The sequence below is a fragment of the Neovison vison genome, chromosome 6 (assembly GCF_020171115.1).
Source record: "Neovison vison isolate M4711 chromosome 6, ASM_NN_V1, whole genome shotgun sequence".
Classification (NCBI taxonomy): Eukaryota; Metazoa; Chordata; class Mammalia; order Carnivora; family Mustelidae; genus Neogale; species Neogale vison.
In genome coordinates, this window is record NC_058096.1 from 224,329,477 (window position 1) to 224,353,324 (window position 23,848).

General features: G+C 65.3%; 2 protein-coding genes across 2 annotated transcripts; both read right to left on the reverse strand.

Annotated features, from left to right (window-relative positions):
- Positions 1-2,181: 2,181 nt before the first annotated feature.
- Positions 2,182-9,449, reverse strand: CDC34 (cell division cycle 34, ubiqiutin conjugating enzyme). The gene is made up of 5 exons (XM_044254759.1): positions 9,240-9,449; positions 6,509-6,595; positions 6,293-6,390; positions 5,414-5,548; positions 2,182-2,743 (listed from the first exon to the last, which is right to left on the reverse strand). The coding sequence occupies exons 1-5, from the start codon at positions 9,414-9,416 to the stop codon at positions 2,530-2,532; spliced, it is 711 nt and encodes a 236-aa protein (XP_044110694.1). The 5' UTR covers positions 9,417-9,449; the 3' UTR covers positions 2,182-2,529.
- Positions 9,450-15,922: 6,473 nt separating this feature from the next.
- TPGS1 (tubulin polyglutamylase complex subunit 1) lies at positions 15,923-22,565 on the reverse strand. Its single transcript, XM_044254760.1, has 2 exons — positions 22,201-22,565; positions 15,923-16,716 (listed from the first exon to the last, which is right to left on the reverse strand). Exons 1-2 carry the CDS (start codon positions 22,536-22,538, stop codon positions 16,179-16,181), a joined length of 876 nt encoding a protein of 291 aa, XP_044110695.1. The 5' UTR covers positions 22,539-22,565; the 3' UTR covers positions 15,923-16,178.
- Between the last annotated feature and the right edge of the window lie 1,283 nt (positions 22,566-23,848).

A 23,848-nucleotide genomic window follows, 5' to 3' on the forward strand; every position in this document is an offset into this window, starting at 1 on the left:
GCTCAGGGCACATTCGGCGTCTGGGACCACACAAGCCGACGCTTCCCCAGTCCTGGAGGCCGGCGGGTGGAAACGGGCCTCCCACAGCCAGTCAAGCTGTGGGCAGGGCTGGCTCCCCCGGAGGCTCCAGGACAGGAGCCATGTCCTTGCCTTTCCTGATTTTCAGAGACACAGATTCCGATTCCGGGAATAGGATACAGACGGGTCTGGAGCTGTCACTCTGCTGCTGACCCCAGGGGAGATGGTCTGGGCAGAACATGGGCCTGGATTCCACTGTGCCTGAAACCCGTGGCCTTTCACTCCCAGAAGCTAATGAAGTTCCTTCTGGCTCAATCAGTCTGAGTTGGGCATTTTGTGCTTCACCGAAGCAGTCACTATAAAGGACAGCCGGTCACAGGGGACCACAGCACTCTCCCGTGTGCAGGGACTCTGGAGACAAGTCACCAGCCATCTTTTCATTTGGTGGCACTGGCAAGTGAGGCCAGGTGGCCTGTCTTCACGCAGGAGGGGGTGTCCGGCCAGGGACAAGTTCAAGAGAAACTGTATTTACAGAGTGTTCACACGTCCTGTCCTGTGTGACGGTAGCCGCCCCAGGACGAGTGGCCTGGCCGGCATCTAAACAGATCGCGCTCGGAATCTCAGATCAAGGACGAAACGTCATCTTATACGGAGAATGTGTCCCAAATACCACACAGGACACACGCACGCTCTGTTTTCCACAGAGCGTGAACGGGAGGTCTCAAGTTTCTACGTAACCGGGCTCCCCAACTGTTTCTGCCTCGCAGCTTCCAACGCTCAGCTCTGACACGGATGCCACGAGTCCACAACAGGCTACAGCATTTGGACTGAGGCCTCAGGTATCACGGTCAGATCTGGGGGTGCAAAAGCTTCCGTGGCAGCTGTGTGGGGGAGGGCCCGAGGGGCAACGACTCCCACCGAGAGGTCTGGGTCCGGCAGGGCTCACCCACGCCTGTGTCCAAGTCTGTGCGGAAGCGATGCGTGTGCCCTCCGCGTGGGTGGACATGGCCTTGCTCGTGACCCCTCTCTCTGGAGCCCGAGCCACTGTGAGGAAGCCCAGGGGCCAGGGGAGGCCGCTGAGGACGCCTGCGGGGGCCCCCCAGACAGGGCGGGGCGGGGCAGGCCTCCCCAGTGCCCATCCCCTTCCTGACCGGCTCCTAGCGCGGGGGCCAGCCACACAGGGGTTCACAGGAAGCCTGACCCCAGCCCAGGGGTCCTCCTCCCGGCAGGAGGAAGTAAAGGGCAGGTGTGGGTCTCCTGGCCTCCAAGCCACTGGATGCTGAGAGGGCCACACACCCGGCCCCCACTCAGGAGGCTGGACCCCAGGCGCCCCGAGGCCCGAATTAGAAGCTGGGGGAGGGGCACTGGTGTAGCTGTCACGGGCCACGCTACTCCCGTGGCTGAGAACACCAGCTGCAAGTCCCATCCACAGGGGCTCCTGCCGGGCCGGCCCCGCCAGCTCTCTGGGCTTAAGAGAAGCCAGAAACTAAACCAAGGGGGTGAACCCTTCCAGCTCAAGAAGCCACCAGACCACAGGGTCTCACAGACAGTATCACCCACAGCCCGAGGGCTCACTAGTGGGGCAGGGGAGAAGCCCTGGTGAGCGGGCCGCGGTGCGGGTCTGACTGGGCTCGCCCGGGGCAGCCCGGCTCCTTCTGCCCAGCGCCCTCCTGCGTGGGGTCAGCCAGGCCCAGCCATGGTGCTGTCAGGCTGCGCACGTGCCCGACTGACCCACGGGGGACCCCGTCCCGACTGGGCCATCTGATCCCGAATCTGGGCCACTCTGGACGTGTCAGTCACACGGAATGAAGCCAAGGTCCTGGGTGACAGTGGCGTGACGCAGGTCGCGTCGGGGCTGCCAGGGGCCCCACGGCTGGCAGGGAGGCGGCTTACTGCCCCAAGGCCCCAGGGGGTGGGTGCGGGCCGGCAGCACGTGCTCTGCCCCAGGCTGCCAGGGTGTCCGTGGACGTGCGGCCACCGCCTGCCCAGACCCCACATCCCCGCGGTGCCCCCGGCGTGTGTGTCCAGGTGCTTGCAGGCCCCTATCCCCGCGCCTGGCACGGAGGGTCACAGGCACGTGGGCCTGTCAGGATCCAGCCTGGTGACAGACCGGCCGTTCTCTGCAGTCCTTTGTGGAGGCCAAGGAGAGGGTGGTTCTCTAGCTTCTCATAAAGTCGTTTTATTCAGATCCCAAACAAACCAGAGCAGAGCAGAGTGACCACAGGTGAACCCGTCCACGCACAAGCTGGGAGCCCACGGTCTGGCCCCGGCCAGCAGGAGCTGCGGACGGGTGGGGGGTCCGGGTTCCTCAGGCCCCCCGCCGCCCGGGCTGTCCCAAACCTGGCAGGCGGCCCTCCCCTGGGAAGCAGAGGCCCCAGGACACACGTGGGAGACTGGGCGACCCCGAAGAGCGACCACCCGGGGGCCAGGCCCTCCCGCGAGCCGGTGTCGGCGCACACAGCCCGGGCCTGCTGAGGTAAAATCTGTAAGTTTATTCTCGGGGTCGTGGTGTCAGGACTCCTCGTTGCCAGAGTCGTCCTCGTCGTCCCCGAAGCAGCTGTCGGCCTCGGCCTCGGGCTCCCCGTCCTCGTAGTAGTCGTCATAGAAGAGGTCCGAGCCCTCATCGGGCGCCGGGGCCTTGGTCTTCACACAGTACTCGGCCAGCGTGGTGGGCACCTTCACGCCATCCCGCTCCGCGTCCACCTTGGTCCCCAGGACCTGCTTCCTGGGGGAGAGACGGTCCTGTGGGCTACGGCTCTGTGCCCGTCGGGGTCCCGCAACAGGAGCCCAGCCCTCAGGAGCTCGGAGGCCGCAGAGGAGGGCCACACAGGGCGGGGCCCACGGCACGCAGGACCCTGGCCACCAGAGACCAGCGGCCCCGTGCGTCGGTCGGCACCCACGGGAGGCGCGCGGCCGCGCTGGCCGGGACAGCAGAGGTGCGCCAGCAGGGACAGTGGGTCAGGGCTGCAGCTGAACTTCCCATCCTGCGTTCAGTGCCTGGGCCACCGTGGCACCCACCACACACGGAGGGACGCAGGGACAGGCAGACGGAGGTGTGGGGGGCAGACGGGGAAGGCCAACGCGAGGAGGAAAACGGGGCTCGCACTCAGCCCGGCGCACTGGCTCCCCAGGGACGGCACAGCTCCCGAGGCGGGGGACTCCCACCTAGGGCCCGAGGAGCAGGCACAAACCACCCCCGGAACGGACGCTCTGCAGGGCCAAGGACGACACACGCTGTCAACGCACCCGCTGGCGGCGCGCGTGGGGAACACGGCTTGGTGGGGGCGGGTCAGGGGCAGTGGCTCACGTCCCAGCCTCCCTCCCGTGGGCATGCGTGAGCGGCCTGCAGAGCCCCGAGGGGTGGAAACAGTCTGCTCTCAATTCCGGCGCCGCGTGGGCGGTGCCTGGAAAAAGAACTGGGGTGAGGCAGCGCGCGCCGGACCCTCAGGAGTCCCGTCACACAGGGAGGGTCCCCCCGGGCAGGAGCCCGACGGGCACTCCCGACAGCCGCCGCCAGCCCGGCTGCTCCTCCTCGGCACAGCCCCAGAGCTGGGACCGCCTGGCCTTGGGGGAGATCTTTCCTGGGACAACGGGGGGACAGGGAACCGTGGGAAGGGGCCGCTCTGCGGGCACGGGGTCACCGTAGGGCCAGGTGTGTGCGTGTGCGTGTGCACGCTGCTAGGGGAAAACGCACTCGGATGCCACGAGCAACCCTGCACCCATTGTTCAGACGCTGCTCACAGAAACCACCACAGACCCAGCAAAAAGAGGGCGGAGCCGCCGAAGGAGGACGTGGTTTCGCTCTGAGAAAAGAGAAGCAGAATCAGCAGAAAGCGGAGCAGACGCGAGGCTCCTGGCGACGCTCTCCCCCATCCAGGTGTACCTGGTGCACAGGGACCGGGGGTCTGCGGACGACAGGGAGACGGACTAGCGGGGCTGGGGGCGGGGGACGATGGCAGATGCACAGCCAAGTGCACGCGTGTGCGTGCGGGAGGCCGGCCCGTGCAGACGGGCCTCCGAGGTCAGGCAGGGCAGCAGCCGCGGAAGGCGGCGGGGGGCGGGGGGCTGGTCTTGGGGCAGTGGTACGTGCGGGTGTCTGCAAGTACCACCTAAACGGGAACTGTTCGGTGACCTGCTGAGATCACGGGGCTTCCTTTCTGTTTCTCTGTCAGGAAGGCGTCCCCTCCTCACCCTCGTGAGCTCCTGGAGCTTTATCCACACACAACTGTGCCACTTTCAAGGGCACAGCGGTGAGTTCTGACACACGGATGTCCCGTGGCACCGCCCCTCAGCCCCGGGGGTCCCGCAGTGCCTCCGAGGTCCTGCTTCCACGACAGCCAGGCATGCCCCCGACCCAGGGACGACCCTGCGGTACACGCCAGGACTGCGGCCCGAAGTTCCTGTGGGTGCTGCCGGGGACGCCGCCCCCCTCCTCGACCGGGGTCGTGCCGCAGCTTGGCGCAGACCTTACTCCTCTTTCTAGGTAAGAAGTACACGAGTTTTTGGAAAAACCTAACAAAGGGTTAAGTTCGTCCCCCACTAGTCCGTAAAGCGCATTACAAGTAACAATGGACAATGGACAGAGCAGCTGACGGGCCAGAGGAAAGGAGGTCAAGCAGCTCTGGAGCCCGAGCCCCAGACCACGTCCAGCCCTGGTCCCGCGTGGTCCGGAACGCGTTCCTTCTGCCCACGGGTGCTCTGCGGGGACCATTGCTTGCTTATCACCGGAAGAGACCAGCAGGAGGGCTGGAGGCTTAGTCCTGCCCGGTCCCTGCACAACACGCTGCTTCTAAAACCAGGAAAAACGTGTGTTTTCCAAAAAAAGTGATTTTCTAAACACACTAATACCATGATCTTTTTCTGCCTTTACAGGATAATTCCAAGTTTCAAAGGAACAAACGCGAGCGACGTCCACCGCAGGAAATCATGAGAACACAACATGACGTGGGAAAAACACGCCCCCCCCCCCAAAGAAAAAGCACGAAAAGCAAAGTTGAGGCAAGAGTCAGTCTGGGAAGGAGCAGCAAACCAGCCCCATCTGGGGCACACCTGGCTGGGTGCAAGGAGGGGGCTGGGCTGCCCAGGACGGACGGGAGTGGTACGACCCGGTTCGAGCTTGGGCCATCGGGCCCGACCACATGTGCTCCTGGGACCCAGACTCCGCAGCACACGGCTCAGGGGCCGCGGGCTCCACACGCGGACCACGTGCTGGCGGGACTAGAGCCTCCCCCGGGACAGAGAGAGAACATCCGTTTTCATGAAGAGCAGGCTGGGGGCACAATGAACAGAGGGGAGGAGGAAGAGCCAGTGCACTGGCCTGAGCCTGCCCCCACCCCCCGCCCCGCGACGGGGTCTCCCTCCTGGACCACTGCCTCCGGGCAGACCCCGGCCTCACCTGATGATGTCCGTGTACTCCCGGTCCTTGCCTTTGCTCTCTTTCCACTTCCTGTACATCACAGAGGCGTCCACGTTGGCCGGCGAGAAGGTGTTAGGCTCATTGAGGAGCGAGATGACACTCAGCAGGATGGTCCTGGGGGGGTGGGGGGGTGGCGTCAGCCGGGGCAGCGTGCTCTCTGGCCACACCACCCCAGGAGCCAGGCCTAGCGCCACAGTATTCGTGGACACACCCAGGGGCCAGCCCCCGCCCAGGGGACCCCTCAACTCCCAACCCTGTGGGTGACGTCGCTGCCGCTGGTTTCTGTCTCAGGCCCCTTGGAGAATAAGGGCGCACGCCTGGCCCCTGCCCCGCACGCTAGCCCAGCCTGGGGAAAGGACACGTGTGGGCAGCTAGGACCACCTTCATTCCACATGTCCCCGCTCTCAAGGCATCCTGCAGGCAAGTGGGTCCCTCCGTGCCACCAGCTTTCATTATGGCTTGGGCTGAACTAAACACATGCAGGCCAGGAGGCAGGGTGAGGGGCTCGGCCCTGAAACAGAGGTGACCGGCCTCTGTGGGGGGACCGTGGGAGAGAAAACATGGCCCTGAAATTCCCAGTGGCTGTCCCCACGGGTGGATGGGGCACGGAGCCCCAGGAAATGAGGCGAGAGGGTCTTTGGGGCCCCCAGCACCCCGGCGGGAGGACAGTTTGGACGGACTACGCAGGACCGCAGGGAGTCACGGCCCTGAGAGCAACAGACACATGTCCCCCCACATCTGTGTCCCCAGGCCTGGCCAGCTTCGAGCAAGTCCCACAGGAGCCGAGTCGGGAGAGCTGCTGGGGACAGGGGTCCCTGTGCTGCGCAGCCCCTCCAACAGGGCCTGGTCCAGCCTCACCTGACATTCTGGGTGGGGTTCCACCGCTCTGAGGGCAACTCCCCGCTCTGGGGGTCATCGACCGGGGGGTGGAGGATGGAGATGCACACGTCCCCTGTCTGTGTGGGGACGGTAAAGGGGGTCAGTGCCCACACCGCAGCCCTCTCCCATCAGGCACTGCAGCATCCCCCCCCCAATATGGAGACGCTGGGGGCGGGGTGGGCCTGGCGGACTCACCTCGTAGATGTTGGGGTGCCACATCTTGGTCAGGAACCGGAAGGCTGGGGGGGAGTACGGATAGTCGATGGGGAACTTGAGGCGTGCCTGGGGCGGGGCAGAGAGCAGGAGGCTCAGCCAGTGCAGGCTGCTGTCTGGGGACTGAGCCCACGGACACGCAAACGAGGACATCAGCCAGGACAGACACCTCCACCACCAGAGGGCAGCCGGGACCCTGCCTGCCACACACTCAAAGGTCTCCTCGGGTCACCCGGGCTGATCCAGGCCCCGCCCCGTGGCTGAGGAGCAACCCTAGGGGCCACTCTCTCAGCGCAGCCCTGTGGAGGGACCAGGAGCCAGGCCCCGGGGAGCATGGCGGGTTCAGGTCACCCCCGGCATGACGGTGGACTCCCAGGGTCAGCTTCCAGGCCGTGGGGAAGATGCTCATGGAGCCGTGACTCCCGGCACCCCTGCGGTCTGGGCCCTGTGGGAGTCGGTGCCGGACGGACAGCGCCGGACAGACCGTTCTCCTGTGAGCGTCCGTTGCGGGGGGCCAGGAAAGCAGACAGGAAGGTCATGGGGGCAGACCGGGGAGGGCCTCCTGCCCAGGTCTCAGCAGGTAAAAAAGCTTCATTTCTTGTGTAAGCCCCAGTCCTGGACACCACGATGCCCGGCCCGGGATCCTGGCGGTGCTCCAGGTGCTCAGCTGAGCCTGTGTGCCGGGAGCCAAAGCCGGGCGCCTGCGCTCCGACTGCCCCAGGCCCATCTCTGGGAGTCACTCTCCGGGGCAGGGGGCACTGGGGGCATTTAGGGGAAGCCCTTCTGTTCTGGGGTGACCATGCTGAGGCCCAGGAGGGAGGGAACTCGGTGATGACTACAGGGCAAACCTAGAACTTGGAACCTGCCCTACAGGTTTCTAGGGGAGGGCCCTGAGAACGGGTGCGGCCCTGAGCTCCCCCCCACACCGTTTCAAGCGTCCCCAGGGAGGACTTCGCCCAGAGAAGGAAAGTACCGTGCCCAAAGACACACAGCGAGTTCACTGGAGCAGGGCCCTGAACTGCTTCCCTCTGGCACCCCCTTCTGTCCACCACACCGCCCGAGGCCCATTGTGGCTCTCAAGGCCAGGCTGACCAGGAAGACGCGGTGGAACCTGGCTGGGAAGTGATGGTGGCCCTTGGGTACTTCCCAGCCCTGCATTTCCTCACCTCCCCCCCCAGTCCCACCCAGAGAAGAGGACCCAGCGGGTGGCACCCCCCCCATCCCCACACCGCCAGGCCACGCCGGCTTCATGGAGGTCAGGCCCTACGGCCCATGTGTCTGGAATCCGGCAGTCCCTTCTTCTCAGACACAGGGGATGAGCCCCCTCCCCCAGTGCCAGCCTGGAGGATCTACCACCATCCCCGGCCACCAGGTAGTGGGCCAGGTCAGACACCAGGTAGTAGTGGGCCAGGTCAGAAACCCCACACCCTCCTAAAGATCCGCCACCTCACTTCGCGTCGGGCCTGCCTGGGTTCAGGGTGCGAGTCCACCCTCCCGCGGTGTGTGAGTGGAGACCCCTCCTTACAGCCCCACGCAGAGCAGAGAGGCTGGAAAGGACCTCGTCAAACCGCGGGGGGTCCACCCCAGACCCAGCGCGTCAGAGCGGGCCGGTGCCTGACGGGGAACCCAGCCCAGGGCTGTCCGCAGGCACCCCCGGATCCCGCCCCAGCACCAGGGGAATCGCAATTCAGGAATCAGCCCCAGCGGACCAGGCGGCTCCCTTGCGGCCACCGAGCGGGCTCAACCACAACGCGCAGAGAGCTCGGACGCAGACCTGTCCTGGGAGCACCACCCGCGGGGCTGGGCAGCCTCTCGGCAGGCAGGGGTGGGGTGGGGGCCGTTCCAGGCTGAGGGCTCACTCCCCAGCTCTCTGCACGGAGACCCCTTGCCCTGTGCCCCTGGCTCCAAAAGCAAAGCCCTGCAACCCGAGAGAGCCCTTCCGAGGCCGCGCCTGGGCTCCGGTGGTGAGGTCAAGAGGGCTGCCGGAATCCTGGCCGCGTCCTGGCCGAGTCCTTTGTCACACTCGTCGGAAACCCAGCCAGGCCCAGGGACGGCACCCCAGCCCTGCTCCCAGCAACGACAAAGGAGAACTGCTCTGGAGAGTGGGATCGGGGCCCCTAGCGGCCACCTGCTCCGCAGTGGAACCCAGGAAAGCAGGCCGGGGAGAGAGAGGGGCCCAAGGTCCACCAGGGCGCAGGCTGCGGTGTGGCTCCCGGGGACAAAGTGGGCGGTGGCCGTGGCAAGAGCACCCCAGGGCCTGCTCGAGAGGACAGGTTACATAAAGCTCGGGATGGAGCCAAGAAGGCCTGCCCCGCTGCTACCGGGAAGGGTGGCCGCTTTCCAAGCAGGCCCAGCTGGCAAGGCCCCATCGGCGCCCGGCAAGTGGCGGCGCAGGCACCCCAGGCTGGCCTCCCTCCCGCTCTCCCCCAACCCCGTGGTCCCCAACAATAAGGCTCGCCGGGCCTGGGGAGGCTCTTTGTTTCCTCCGGGCAGGGATCGGGGAGGGCAGCTGAGGGCCTTCCCGGGTCTGCGGCCAGCAAAGGGCCCCACACCCGAACCGGCCGGCGGCGTCCCCGGGGCTCCCCTCGGGGCTCCCGGAGGCCGGCTGGGGAAGCGGGGGCTGCAGCTGCTTCCCAGGGGCCGCACGGACAGAGAGGGGCCCGCCCGAGGGGAGGAGCCCGACGGGAACCGGGGCCGCGAGCCGCGGGCTCACCTTGAAGTAGCCGCCCTCGTAGTAGGTGTTGGGGGGCCCGAAGATGGCCACCTCCCAGTTGTACAGGTCACCCTCGTCCACTAGGGTCACCCGGAAGCCCTCCACCGGCTCCTCCTGCAGCCCCTTGAGCTCGAGCAGCAGCGCCTTCTGCGAGCTGGGCACCAGCGGCCGGGCCATGGCGGCGGCGGCGGCGGGGCCCGGGGTTGGGGGCGCGCTGGGCCGCGGGGCCGCGGCGGGGGCGCGGGACGGGCCGGGCCGCGCGCCGGCCGGGAGGGCGCCGGGGCCGCCGCCGCCGCCTTCTTCCTCTACGCCGCCGCCGCCGCCGCCGCCGCCGCCGCCGCCGCCGCTCGGGACCCCTGTGCGCTCCACTCGCCCCGGCGCCGCCGCCGCCGCCCGCCCGGCGCTCGCCTCGGCCTGGCCCGCGCGCCCCGCCCCGCGCTGCGCCTGCGCGCACTGCCGGCCCCCCGACCGCGCTTGCGCGCCGCGGCGGGGCCCAGACTGAGCCTGCGCGCCCGCCCGCGGGGCACACCGGGAAGTGGAGTCCCCGTCCCCCGGCCCGCGGAGCGCGCAGGCGCGACCGCCAGGAGGGACGTGCTGGGCGGGCCGAGCGCGCAGGCGCCTTGGCGCTGCCGACCCCCGGGAGGCCGCCGCTGCCGACCCCCGGGAGGCCGCCGCTGGGGAGGCCGCCCCCCGCTCCGACGAGCACCCGGGATGCCTGTGCGCGGGGAGGCGGGCAGGGCTGGGCTGCGTCGTCCCGGCACGGGCCGCAAGGCTTTTGGGGTTTTTCTTTTTTTTATGACGTCCCCGCGCGGGCCGGGGGCGGGCCGGGGGCGGGTCGGGGCGGGGTCCTCTGGCCCGGGCGGGGCGGAGGCAGGCCGACTCCCTTCTCGGGTGGTTCTGGGCGAGCGGAAAGGAAGGCCCCGCCGGCCGTGGCGGGGCGGGAGGGCGGAGTGAGAGCCCGGGCCCCCGACGGGCGGTGCCTCAGTGTCCCGTCCGGGGAGCGGAGAGTGGGGCCGAGCGGGGGGCGGGGGGCGGGGGCCCCGCGAGCTGAGTGGGCCCCGAGGCCGAGGCGCGGAGAAACCGCGCTGCTCGCGTCGGTCGGACGAGCTGGACTCGCGACCCGCGGCACCGGCTCCCCGGAGAGGCTGGGCAGTGGAGTGGACCCCGCTTTCGGCGCCCGCCTCGGCCGAGCCCGCCCCGCGGACGAGCCCCGGGCCTGGCTGTGCCCTCATCTCCCCGGCGCTCCCTTCGTGCCGACGGCGCCTGGGCTCGGCCCGGGCTGGTCCTGGACACGCGCGCCCCCGTCGGGGCACTCGGCGTGAGAGTTGAGTCCGGCGCCCCGGCCTCCGTCCTCCACATCCGCGGGGTGACAGCTCCCCGGGCGGTGGGCGTGGCGCTACGGTGCGGCGCGGGGGCCGCCCACAGCTGCAGGGGTTGTGCCCGGACCCGGGGCCCACGTGAGGACAAGCCGGTGAACCTACCTGAGGCAAAGAAAGCAAAATTCCAACGTGGGGACAGGGACGGAGATCTCCGAGGAGGATACCCGGGCCGAGCTGCCTCAGGGCCGGGGCCGGGGCCTTGACTGGCTCACCTCTGCCCTGCACCCTGGGGGACCTGGAGCAGGCCCCTTGTGGGTGGAAAGGTCGGTGTGCCCTTTGCTAAGGGTTCCAGGTGTGCTCACCGTCATTCTCCGCCTCGAGCACCCACGTCCGCCCTGTGGCAGCTTGTTAGTAAAGAGGACTTAGAGCTAACCGTGGTTGTCCCAGACAGGTTTCCCAGGATCTCCCTATGTCAGCCCCACATCCCCCCAAAGCATAGGGTGGGGGGCTGGTTCTGGAAAGGAAAAGGGAGGTGCTCCAGCAGGTGCCCCATGGGGCCTCAGCCCCCAGGAAAGTCTGCTCCTTGGGCTCTGAAATGTTCTGGGGTGCTGGTCATCAGGGGTTTCTGCCTGTCTGTCCACAGCATCTCGATTTTCTCTTGGGGCATCCCATTCTTATTCTGTAAGGTTCAGATTGGACGGCCCTCCGAACCGTGGCTGTAGGGAGGGTCAGCCAATCCCCAGAGCACTCCGGGTCCCTTGCTGCCGTGGGTTGGATGAGGAACAGCATGTGGCTCATCTAGTAAGATGGGACTCGGGGACTTTCTCAGAGAACACTGGGCCCCAGTGGCTGAGCTGGGAGGGCCTGGGCCTGGAGAAATGGGGCCATCTCATCACCACAAGCCTTGTGAACGTGCTTGGCACTCAGGAACCTGAGTCCCTGGAGGAGAAAGTGCCATGACCCTGTGTGTGCTCCCGGATCCAGCTGGGCTGGCCTTCCCTGAAAGCCCCCAAAATGCAGACTGATAAATTTCTTCTGTTCCTCCTCACTCGGTCTGACTTGGGCCTTCCCTTACATATCGTCGCAGAAGAGCCTGCGTTCAGATTGAAGTTCTGTGGCCGCCTTGGAGATGGTCCTCAGATGCTAAGCTGACGTCTGAGATGCTTTCCTGTGGCTCCTCAAGAGGTTATGGACAGGGGCGCCTGGGTGGCTCCGTGGGTTAAGCCTCTGCCTTCGGCTCAGGTCATGATCCCAGGGTCCTGGAATCGAGCCCCGCATCGGGCTCTCTGCTCAGCAGGGAGCCTGCTTCTTCCTCTCTCTCTGCCTACTTGTGATCTCTGTCTGTCAAATAAGTAAATAAAATATTAAAAAAAAAAAAGAGGTTATGGACATTGTGGCTGCCGTTCTGCCTGCTGAGAAGGAAGACCTGATCTCAGGAGGCGGGGGGTGGGGGGTGGTGGTGTGTGTGTGTGTGTGTGTGCGCGCGCGTGTGTGTGCAGGGGTGAAGCAGAAGGGTGCACAGGGAGGGGGGGGGGATGCGGCCTCAAGGGCGGGGACCTGGAGTCCAGAGACCAAGGCTTCGGGGCTGGTGTGCTCTGCGGCGCCAGAACCAGCTTCTAGGCCAGCTCCGCCTCCCTCTGGCCGCGCCCTTGGGGCTGGTTCTGGTAGAAAATACTGCCGCCGCGGCTGCCCAGGTCCTAATCTCAGCCTGTGATTATGTTACTTTCCAGGACAAAAGGGACTTTGCAGATAAGATGAACAATCTTGAGATGGTGTGGCCGCGTCTGCCTTCGACTCCGGTCCTGATTCAGAGTCCTGGGGTGGAGCTCCCTGCTCAGCGGGAAGCCTGCTTCTCCCTCCCACTCCCCCTGCTTGTGTTCCCTCCCTTGCTCACTCCCTCTCTGTCAAATAAGTAAAATCTTAAAAAAAAACAAAAAACCAAAACTGAGATGGGAAGGGGTGCCCGGCTTGCAGTCAGTAGAGCGTGCAAGGCTTTTTATTTATATTTTAAGATTTTATTAGTTTCAGAGAACGAAAGAGGAGAGAGTGGCAGAGGGAGAGGGCGAGGGACTGAGCAGGACCCTGGGATCATGACCTGAGCCGAAGGCAGATGCTAAACCGACTGAGACCCCCAGGCGCCCTGAGTGTGTGACTCTTGATCTCAGGGTCCTGAGTTCAGGCCCCACGTTGGGTGCAGAGCTAGCATTTAAAACAAACAAACAAACAAACAAAAACTTGGTAATAGATTATCTTGGGTAATACTGGTGGGCCCACTGAGAGGGTCAGAGTCCGAGAGATGGACCAAGCCTATGAGGCTGGTGGTAAGGATGGGGGAGGGGGGCTGTGGGCGGGGGATGTGCAGCCTCTGGGAGCCGGGTGGGAGGCAGGAGCCAGGTCCCCCTGGGGCCAGGGTTTTAGGGCCTCTGAGCCCAGAACTGTCAGAGGGTCCGTGTGTGGTGGTTGGTACCACAGCCGCAGGAACTGAACACATTTACATCTATCAGTTTCAAGGTCGTCCACTGGAAAATTGATGGGTGGATTCGTGAGCTTCTGTGCAGAAATCTAGGTGCTGGGGTGCAGCGGTGGCGAAAACCAGCAAAGCCCTCAGCCTGGGGAGCCAGGGAGCGAGTCATAAACAGGCTGGAAATTCAGTACCAACAGGAGCTGTGAAGACAGGGCGGGTGAGCGTTCGCAGGGGTGGGGGCAGGGGAGCACCTTCTGGAGAGAGGTCCCTGCGGAAGGGGTCCCTCAGGAGGTGGCGTTGAGCAGAGACCAGAGTGGAGTGAGGAAGCGAGGCCCACGGGACGGGAGGAACAGTGTGACAGAGAGTGAATCGCACGTACAACAGCCCTGCCGTGGGGACAAGTGGCTGGAGGCCAGGGTGCCTGGGGCCGAGTGAAGGGACCCAGGCCGGAGGAGAAGCTGGAGAGTCCCCGGGGTCTGCTTGCTTCAGTGCTGGCTTCCTCCACCGGACTTGCGGGGACGGAATTCAGATCCAGGTACTCCCAGCTCAGCCACCGTAGAGAAAAGTCCCAGGACTGAGCACAGGGTTCCTGGAGCACTTGGATGGGGGGGTGGGCTGGGCAGAGGGCCGTACTGGTGTGCAGGAGGAGAGGGTGGGATGGAGCAGGAAGGAGGCCGAAGAGGGCCAGGTGATGGGGCAGGAGGAGGCATCTGGCCAGCCCCGGACCGCCGGCCCAAAAGCTTCTATGGATACCACAAGCCCCAGGGGAGCCCCAGTGTCGGGAGGGTGGCTGGAGGGTCTGTCCTGGGTACGGCAGGCCTGGGATGTCCTTGGGACGTTCCCAGAAGACGGCCGGCTGGCGGTTTGCTCTCGAGGGCTGGGCAAGGGACCCAAGCTATGGATTTGAGGACCCACGGGGTCCAGGCGGTCACTGCAGCCGTGGGCTGGTGAGGTGCTGAGAGGGGAGGAGGAGCTGGGGAAGCACTAGGGGCGAGCGAGTGCACGTGGAGAGCGGGGAGGGGGGCTGCTGGAAGGGGGAGGTTCGTAGGGTCCCATGGTCCACGCTACTGCTACTGTGACGCCAGGGAAGGGGTTCATGTCAGCTTCCCAGGACTCTGTCGGCTGGCAGAGATCCATCCAGGATCATGGCGCACGGGACTTCTGGACCCCAGATCAAGCAGCCAGGAGACCCCGTGAGGCTGTGGGGGCAGTGGTCCTGGCTGGGGCTGGCCTCCGTCTGATCCTGGGGGGCCCTGGAGCCTGAGCTGCACCAAAGACATCTGAGACAAGGGGGCTGGCTCCCGTATGCCCTGGTCCTCACTCATGGGCAACTCCTGCGCCACAAGGATGGGGGGAGCCTTCTGGGCTATGCAGCTCCCCTGCGCAGGGGAGGCGCCCGCCACAGGTTGCCCACTCTGGCTTCTGATGACTAGGAAGGAGTAGCCACCTCCGGGGGCCACGGAGCTGACTGGAGGTGGCCTTGGCCCCTGAGTCTCCAGGGAGTTGCCTGCCCCCATCCCTGTGTTGGCTTCTGGGACGGGTGCCCGTGACACAGGTGGTCTGCCTGTCTGCAGGCCTGACGCCTGCTTCCCGCTGCTGCCCATCCCCGTGGCAGCCACGGTACAGACACGTTGGGTGCCCCTCCCTCGTGGGGCCACGGCAGAGCAGAGCAGTGACGGTCCCGATGCGCTGAGCCGGCGCTTTTCGTGAGTCTTCCAGGAGCCTATCTCTGCACGACAGGACAGACGACCCACAGCTTTGCAGCTGGAAACAGTTACTTGTTCAGTCCCTGAATCTGCAGAGCAGCCCCCGCCCGGGTCCCAATCTTCCTCGCAACACAGCTCCCGGGTGCGTGGGTGAGCCCTGCTGGCCGTGGTCTGTGCCACATTTTGTGACCTCGCCGTGGAAATTCAGTAATGTCGTGAGAGCCACCCAAGTCCAAGGAAAGGGAAAGCAGAGTCCACATCTTGACCCCTTTCCGAGGGGAAGTGGGGGAAGTTCTGCCAGAGCCTGCGGGAACAGGAGCCCCGCTGGGGTTGTTTTTGGAAAACAGCAGCCACGGCTCCCCCCACTCCCCCGCTCCCTGATGACCTGGCCTGTGCGGGGGTGGGGGGGGGGGGTGGGGGGGGTGGGGGGGTGGTAGGTACTGGGAAATGGAGAGAGGAGGTCCTTGCCAGCAGCGGTGGAAAGGGTGTAAACTCCCATGGGGCTTCCCTCACTCAGTCCTGGGGCCCACCTGCTGGAGCTGGAGGCTGAGCCACTCGAGTGAAGTGACCAGCCGGCCATCCTTCTGGGCTGGGCGTCTGCCCCTGGCCCCCCTCCTCCTGCTCGGGGCGGATGCCTTGTGGAAGAAACCATCCCCTTGGATGGGAGGAGGGATGCCCCGTGGGGGCCGGGACGAAGTTCGTGGGCGCGTGTGGATTCTGGGTGGGCCGAGGGCAGGTGGTGGTCGCGTGGCATGCGGGTTCCGGAGGGGCCTTTGCTGGCGGGGTGGACCGTCACCGCTCCGGGCCGTGCTTTCCCCGCCCCACCCACCCAACTCGGGCAGCCCTTTCGCTTCTTCAGAGGGCACGTGAGACTCACAGTGCTCGCACGTTGGCCATTTCCACCATCACAGCCACAACGACCTGCCCAGCTGACCTCTTCCTTTGACAGCCGGGCACCCTGAGGCCTAGGCTGCAAGCAATTGGCTGGGGTACTTGTGGAGAGCAAGGCCTCCTGGGCTCCAGCGGTGTGGGTCCTGGGCACCCGGTTGCCCTCTACTTCCGTAAAGCGGAGTCCAGGGGCGCCCTGGCGTTCCCAGGCGGCCGGCCTTGCCCCCAGGCAGCACTGGCCGTGCTGGACGGAGAAGCATTTCAGTAGACCCGGGCATGGGTAGGGGAGCACACACACACTCCAGGTCAGCCTGGAGAACAGACTTTATTACTGTTGAGAGGGGACTTTGTGGGACTGAGGGGAGGGGGTGCCACTTCCTGGGACCCTCGGCCTCCCCTCTGAAGGGGCACGAGTCCAGGCTGGAAGGTGGGGGTGGGAGGACTCCCTGCGCCCCCGCACGCAGGGACCTTCCGGTCCTGGTCCCAGACCGGGGTTCCGCCCAGGAGCAGGTCCTCGCACAGCCCCCAGCTGTGCAGGTGGAGCAGGTAACGTGTGCGTGGCTCAGGCCACCGGCTTGACCTTGGCAATGAAGAGGGCAGCAGCCTTCTCCAGGAACTCCTCCCGGGTCATCGGGGAGCCGGGCCGCCGAGCCCCCAGCGCGCGGTCCATGGCCAGTGCCAGGCTGTCGGGGCCCAGGCGTGAGCCAGCCTCCAGGTAGCGGGAGGGTGTGGTGGCTGCGTCGCTGGCCTGCAGGGCCCCCTCCAGGGTGTCCAGCACGGCCTGGCCCACGCGCCGGTCAGCCACAGCCAGGGTGGGGTCCTCCAGCAGCTGGTAGAGGGCGCCGGCCCGCGCCACGAACTCCAGCAGCACGAAGCAGGTGAGCATGCCAGCGCGGAAGACGTCCAGCGGCACGGCCTCGTGGTCCCGGCACTGGATCTTGTGCAGCAGGGGCGCCACCACCTCCTCGGGGGCCTCCCCGTCCCGACAGATGCGTTTGAGCAGCTCACTGTAGGTGCGCCCGTCCAGCCCCGGCTTCTTCTTGCGCCCGCTGGCGCTCAGGCATGCGTAGGCCACGCTGACGTTGTTGTTGAAGGCTGTCCTGTGAGAGGATGCAGCGCTGGCCCAGCTGGGCAGAGCCCAGGACCGCCCACGGCCCCCTCCCCCGCCCACCAGCCCCAACTGCCCGTCCCCTCCTGTCTTCCTCCAGCAAACCAGGCCTGATCCAGCCCCAGGACCTTTGCAAAGGCCGAGTCCTTTGGCTGGTGTGCCCTTCCCCCACGTCTCCCCATGGCTCCTCCGACTGCTCAAGTGTCCCCTTTCCAGGGCCCCTCACCCCCTCTTTATCTTCAGGGCAGTTACCACCATCTGACTTAACGTAAGACGTCCTCGTGATGCAGTTTCACGTCTTTCGGAACGTCAGCCCACGAGCCCACGTCAGGGAGTTTCTGTACAGCTCCCAGTGCCCCGACACGGTGTGGCGCGGCAGGTCCTCTGTACGTACCTGCGGAGCTGGCCGATGGGACAGCCCTCCGTCAAGGCCACTGAACTTACGGGGTGGGGACACTCCTGGCCTTTAGATGCACGTTACTTTATGCTCCCACAGGCCCACAGCCCGGGAGGCCGCACGCTACGTGCATGGGTCGTATCTGGCCCATGGCCCATTTTGTAGATAAAGTTTTATCGGCACACGGCCTCATCCAGCCTGCGGTGGCCTTCTTGCTGCAAAGGCAGAGCTGAACGGCTGCCACAGGGCCCGGCTCACGAAACCAAAAGTACGACCTGTCCTCGTCTGGGGGTCTGTCCGCCTGCCGTCGGCTGCGAGGTGGGCACGACTCTGCCCCACGTCGCGCCCGAGGCCCCAGGACGCGGCTGTGCTGTGAGCCTCAGGAGCAGACGCGGGCGGCACGGATGTTAGCATGGGCCGCACGCTGAGCCTGGGGGCTGGTCGGCCCCACGTCTCACTCCCTCACCGGACTGGTGGCCCTTCAGAATTTCTACCGTGACCCCTAGCGAGACAAGGCTCACTGCGGCTCTGTTCACCTCCTGCGTGACCTGGGAATCCTGCCTCATCTTCCCGTGGGCCGGCAAGCGGGAGCCCGGTCTGCGCTGGGCCGCCCCGTGTGGGGCTGCCCCGTGAGCTCTGCGCATCAGCGGAGGCAGCCGCCACCCAGAAGTCCGAGAACAGGAGCCTGGGGAGCCTCCCTCCCAGCTGGGGCTGCACCCTCGGCCTGCCTGGCTATAAACTCCCTTCTCTTCTCGTCGGGCCCTCATGCTGTGCTGGGACTTGGGGTCCCTGAGACCAGTGCCGTGAAGTATGAAGGACGCCAGACGGCACCTCACGCTCCCGTGACCTTCGTCACCACCACCGCATTAGCAGGCTGAGGCCTTGAACCGGGGTTGAAGCTCCTCCCCAGGAAGGGTGGGTCTGCTGTGAACAAGCGTGGCGGTCACTAGGGCCTCTGTCCGCTGCCCGTCCCTGCCTAACAAGCCAGCCCCAGCCCAGCAGCCTCAGAGGGCGGCAGATGGCAAGTGTGCCAGGCGGCGCGGGTCCATCCGGAACTCAGCCGCAGCTCAGGGTCTGCCCGCCTTCTGAAGATGCACACTCCCGGGCCTCAGTCCCAGCCCTGGGCGCGATGGCCGAGCCCCAGGACAAGAGACAGAGACCACAGCCTGCCACACTGCCCTGCCCAATGAGGGTGCAGGCTGCCCTGGCTGGTGTGGGCGGGGAGGGCCCAGTGGCCTCCTGAAGACCGGCCACCCCTCGAGGGGCCGGCGGGCCACAGGACTTGACTCTGCCGAGAGGGGGCATGGGAGCCACACGCGGTCCACACCCAAGGCAAGTTCTGAGCGGTCCGCCGCCCCTGGCCATGCTCGGGCGCACCCCTGCGGCCTCTGGGCAGCAGTCCTTTGTGTTGGGGCCACTGAAGTCCCAGAGCTGTGGCTGCCACGTGACGCAGCTCGTCCCCATGCCACCACGGTCCACAGTTCATCGGACTCTGGGCCGCGATGCCTCCTCTCCAGCAGCCTGGCCGGCCCCCGACGGGGGCGAATTCCCTCCTCCTTAGAGGCTGGGACCCAGACAGCAAGGCCCCGGTGCCATGGTGGTCTTGGTTCCCGTGAACGCCCTCTGGGAGCACAGCTCTGTCCTCAGCTCTCAGCTGGCCCCACCCCTGGGTTCTGGTCACTCGAGAGCGAGGGTCCCCATTCCTGCCTCTCAGGGTTCTCAAGGGCCAAGTACCTAGCACAGGGCCTAGCCCTGCATCCTCGGCGTTAGCTGCCACCAGGGCAGGCCTCGGCGGGCCGCCCACGACAGTCCCAGCCTCGGGGGGGCGGGCAGACGCGCAGAGCGGCGACCACAGCTGCACGAGGTGGGAGCTGGAGGGCAAGACGCCGAGGAAGGGGACTCCTGACCGCTGGCCGGTCCCGCAGTCCCCCGGGGACTCCCACGCCGCTCCCGGCGGCCGCCAGGGGGCACCCGCTCTGTCTGCCGGCTCGTGGTGCTTCCGTTTGTGACGCGGGGATGGGGCTGGCACCGAGGGCTCCGCCATGTCAGCCCCCACCCGGGGCACTAGAGCGTGAGCATTTGCTTACATAACACCCGTGTGGGTGTGCATAGAACACTTCCGGAGTGAGACACGGAAACCCTTCCCTTTACACCACGGGCCCTCCATGGGGCCGTCCCCGGGCGGCTCCCAATGAGGTCTGGGCGCACTTCTGGGGGTCATCCCTGGGTGGGTGGAGGCCAGGGAGGCCGCTCAGCATCCCACGGTGCCCGGGAGGAACCTGGACTCGGTGGTGCCCTTGGAGGTTTTCCCAGATCCCCGGGGGCCTGCGGAGGAAGGCACCCAGGCGACGGGGAGGCTCAGGGGCCTCGGGGGCTGGGGGGCCACACCGTCCAGCTCGCACGCTGGCTCTGCCCCCTGGTGGCCATGTGGCCCTCAGCAAGTCTCACAAACATGGTTTTTATGTCCTTGGGGCTCTGAGGCTGGCAGGGGGTGGCCCCCTGGACCCTGGGCCACCACCTCCCGGAGAACACCACTTCTGATCTGCGCACAGAGGAGAAGGGGGTTTTGGAGGACTTCTCTCTGCATCTTGGGTACGGATGAGATGCTCAAGAACAGCCCAGACACTCCACGTCAGAGGGGCACCTGCTTCCCACATTGGTCAGGCCTGGCTTCTGCTGTTGGCCCCTTGGGCTAGGTCCAGGGGCTCCTGATCGGCCCCTGTCTGCTGAGCTGGCCCCTGGCTCTGTCTCTGGGGAGAGCAGGAGTGCAGGGGCTCGGGCATCACCACCCCTACCAGGTTCACTCCATCCCCCGCAGCCCCGCAGCTCCAAAGGGCCTCCAGGCGAGGGCTCCAACACCCCTGCAGGGCAGTGAGACCTGTCCCCCGAAGAGGCATGTCTCTCTGGAACCTGTGAGAGTGACCTTATTAGGAAACAGGGTCTTTGCGGGTGTCATTTGTCCAGGATATGGAGATGAGGCAGCCCTAAATCCAAATGTCCTTAGAAGAGAAAGAAAAGGACAGAGACACAGAGGAGGACACTGGGGCGATGTGGCCACAGGCCTAGGGACACCTGGAGCCCTGGGAGCTGGGAGAGGCAGGAGGGACCCTAACCCCTAATTTCTACATCCAACAGGGGCTTGAACTTCAAACCCTGAGATCAAGAGTTGCTCCACCCGCTCCGTCAGCCAGGCACCCCACATTTTTGTTGCTTTAAGCCACCGAGTTTGTGGTCATTTGTTACCGCAGTCACAGAACATGAATACAGCTCTCCTGGCCCTAAGCCCAACAGACACTTGTCAGCCCGCATCTGTGGGCTGCTGGACACAGGACTGCTGCCAGCCCACAAGGTGCCTCTGTGTGAATTGGGAAAAAACTCCACAAAAAACCTTCATAGAGGGGCACCTGGGTGGCTCAGTCGTTAGGTGTCTGCCTTTGGCTTGGATCGTGACCTGCATCGGGCTCCCTGCTTGACAGGAAGCCTGCTTCTCCCTCATCCACTCCCCCTGCCTGTGTTCACTCTCTTGCTGTGTCTCTCTCGGTCAAATAAATAAATAAAATCTAAAAAACAAATAAGCATACAAACAAAAAAACCTTCATAGACATATCTTTGTTTGTGACTGTCTATAGGTGAGCGGCTTGTGCGATGAGTGGCTTGTGCAGTGTTTGGCCTGAACAACTGTACATGGTGGCCCAGCCACTGATGACTTTTCCCCTTTGGAAGATGTCCCGCGATGACATTCTCTTCTAGTCCCTCCTTCATGTCTGGTTGGCCTGATCATGCTTTTTTATGGGTTCTCCAAGGCTGGGGCTCCTCAGGATTGGGTCCTGGGCTCTTCTCAGTTCTCCTGAGGCCTTCACAACCCCTCCTGGCTGATAACTGCCTGTCCCACTTGCAGACACACCTGTCCATCCTCCAGCTGCAAGGTTCTCCCCGCCGCCTGACCTACGAGTCCCCAAGCAACCCTGGAAACTTCCCCCCAAATCAGTGACCTCCTGCCTCAATGGACAGCCCCACGGATGGCCCAGGGCTGTCTCTGCATACTTTCTTCCCACCCTTGCCCCTGCAAACCTAGCAACTTAGGACTTCAGAGCACATGGATACTCTGCTCAGATGCCCGCCCTCCATCCCCCTTCCCATACCTGGGATCCCTCCCCAGCTTCCCAGTGCTGTCCTTATGGCCTGTACCTGTGACTCTCTTGGGAGGGCTGCCTAAAGGTTAGGGTTAGGGTTAGCAGGGGGGGAGGGCAGAATCCCCTGGTGACCAGGCTGGAACATTCGCTTCCAGGGTTCTCCCGGGAGCACTGCCTTATAAATTACCCACACACGAATGCTGCCTCAGGTTCTGCTTCTGGGGACCCCTCCCCACCAGCCAGTCCCAGGGCACCCACATCCACTCACGACCGCACCTGCTCGGCGTTGTTTTGAAAGCTCAACCCAGTATCTGACGTGGATCGTCTGTTCAATACATATTCCTCAATCACCTTTCATAGGCTCGGAACTGTTGGGGGGCACGTGTGGGGGGGAGGGGCCATCCCCCCCATGCTTCAGCCCGGGGAAGGCCGACGAGCCTGTGAGTCCCACAGTGCAGCTGCACGGCCTCCAGGCCAGGGCACCTGCCCGCCTAGTCCCTGCAGCCCCTTTCCTGGGCGTGAGGCTGGCCTCCTTCTGGACAGCCCGCCTGCCCGCTGGGGGCTGCCTCCGGGGGTACGGGCCTCGGGAGACTGAGCTGTTCTCAGTGTGCACGGCCCAGCCCTGTAACACCCGCTTTCCGGCTTAATGGATGGGCAGCGGCGCCGGCAACGAAGCATTTAGGGAAACCTAGTTTGGAAGGAGCCGGCTCGGAGGACTAGCTCTGTGGCTCTGGGTCCTCTCTGGGCTCCGTGAATTTCTAACAGTGAGGCGGGCTGGAGGGGACACGGCACCTGCAGAAAGGCACCCCAAAGCCGGAGCGCCCGCGGTCGGGGTCCACCCGGCGCCAGGAGGACTACCGGGCCCAGCACGTCCGCAGCAGCACGCGGGGGTCGCGTCCGCCGCGGCCCCCGCCCCCGCCCCGCCCCGGCCCGGCCCGGCCCGCACCTCTGGGAATGGTGAGCCAGGCGAAGGTGCCACAGCGCGCGGCCCAGGCGCTGCTGCTGCAGCAGGAGCTGGCCCGGGGGCTCCCCGGCGCCGCCGTTCGCAGGCGAGCGCAGGCCCATGTTCTCGAAGTAGTGCGCCAGGAAGGCGATCGGCTCCTCGGGCCGCGCCTCCAGCACCTTCAGCAGGGCCGCGCGCAGCATCTCCGTCACGCCGATCTGCCGCAGGAAGTCCTCCTCACTCTCGGCCGTTGCTGCTGTGCGGGACACGGCCGGCCGGCCGCCGTCGGTGAAACCGGCCACCGGAGCCACTGCCGGCCGCCGCTTCTCCACCGCCGCCATCTTCGGTGAGGGCCGCGGGACCGGAAGTGCCGCCGTACTCCACAGTGCGCGGGCGCCTCGGGGCGGCCATCTTGGCTAAGGGCGGAAGGCGCCCGGATCCCACCGGAAGACTCTGGCAAATGAGTGGAACAGGCGACTTACCACCCCGCACTAGGTGCTAACTGGCATCATTTCTCCGGGTTCCTCTTTGCGCGTGCCGGTTAGCTCTCCAGGCTCAAGCCCGGAACCTGAGTTTTGCCAGACTCCAAGATGGCTCTTCAGGAAGGGCATGGTGTTTGGCCTGAAGCCGGATTGCCCGCCATCTTGATAGCGGGCGAGTCCCTCATTAGCACGGTCCCCTAGCAACCAGTCTCCTTGGAGATCTGGGAAGCCCAGCAGAGCCTGCGCGGGGACTGTCCCGAGTCCGCGACGGAGCGCCGACCCCGCTCCGCTTTCCGGTTTTCCTCTGGCCTTTGTGCACCGTCAGGCCTTCAGCCCCGTCCGACCTGCCTGGAGTTTACGGCTCACCCCGGTGGGGGGAGGTCTCCTCTCCCCGCCCGCCGCCCGCCAGGCAGAGCTAGGGGGTCGGCTCGCCGAATGGGTGGACGGCCCGAGGTCCCCCGTCCCCGTCCCGTGCTGTTACCTCTCCTCCGCACCCGAGGGGTCTTTCTCGCACCGCAGCCTCTGCCGCTCTGAACCCTCCCGTGGCGCCCCAGGGCCCGCGGGCGGAACCCCAGCATCGGCAGCCTTTCGTCTGCTGACGGGACTCCCGGCCCCTCCTCGCCTCTGCCCCACCCGACCGACTCGGCCCCCAAGCCACCCCGAGAGAGAGACCATAGCCTTCAGCAAGCCGCTTCGGTGGCTTTTGTCCACGCTGTCCACCTCCCCCCCCCACCCCCTCCCCACCCCCTCCCCACCCCCCCTTTTAAAGATTTTATTTATTTAACAGACAGAGAGAGAGAGAGATCACAAGTGGACAGAGAGGTAGGCAGAGAGAGAGGAGAAGCAGGCTCCCTGCGGAGCAGAGCCCGATGCGGGGCTCGATTCCAGGACGCTGAGATCATGACCTGAGCCAAAAGCAGAGGCTTAACCCACTGAACCACCCAGGCGCCCCCTTCCCCCACTTCTTTTGAGGACTTCTAGTTATCCCTGAGGTGGTCTCCCATCCGGGGAAAGGCACAAGCCTTTGTGTTCTGCCCACCCCAAGCAGAACCTGCACTCCGTTTTTCCCTTTCCTCCAGCCCGGGCCAAGCCAGGGTCTGCGTCCTGTCCGTCCTCATCTTAGGGGAGCCGCCCAGTGCAGACGGTGAAATCCTTGTAACACCACAGAA

Excerpts from the sequence above, each read along its gene's own strand:
- CDC34 (XM_044254759.1), bottom strand. The coding sequence starts at position 9,416 with ATGGCCCGGCCGCTGGTGCCCAGCTCGCAGAAGGCGCTGCTGCTCGAG. Across the intron at positions 6,596-9,239 it reads ACGAGGGCGGCTACTTCAAG|GCACGCCTCAAGTTCCCCAT; the intron begins GTGAGCCCGCGG and ends GCCCCGCCCCAG. Across the intron at positions 5,549-6,292 it reads AACCCCACCCAGAATGTCAG|GACCATCCTGCTGAGTGTCA; the intron begins GTGAGGCTGGAC and ends CCACCCCCCCAG.
- TPGS1 (XM_044254760.1), bottom strand. The coding sequence starts at position 22,538 with ATGGCGGCGGTGGAGAAGCGGCGGCCGGCAGTGGCTCCGGTGGCCGGT. Across the intron at positions 16,717-22,200 it reads CTGGCTCACCATTCCCAGAG|GACAGCCTTCAACAACAACG; the intron begins GTGCGGGCCGGG and ends ATCCTCTCACAG.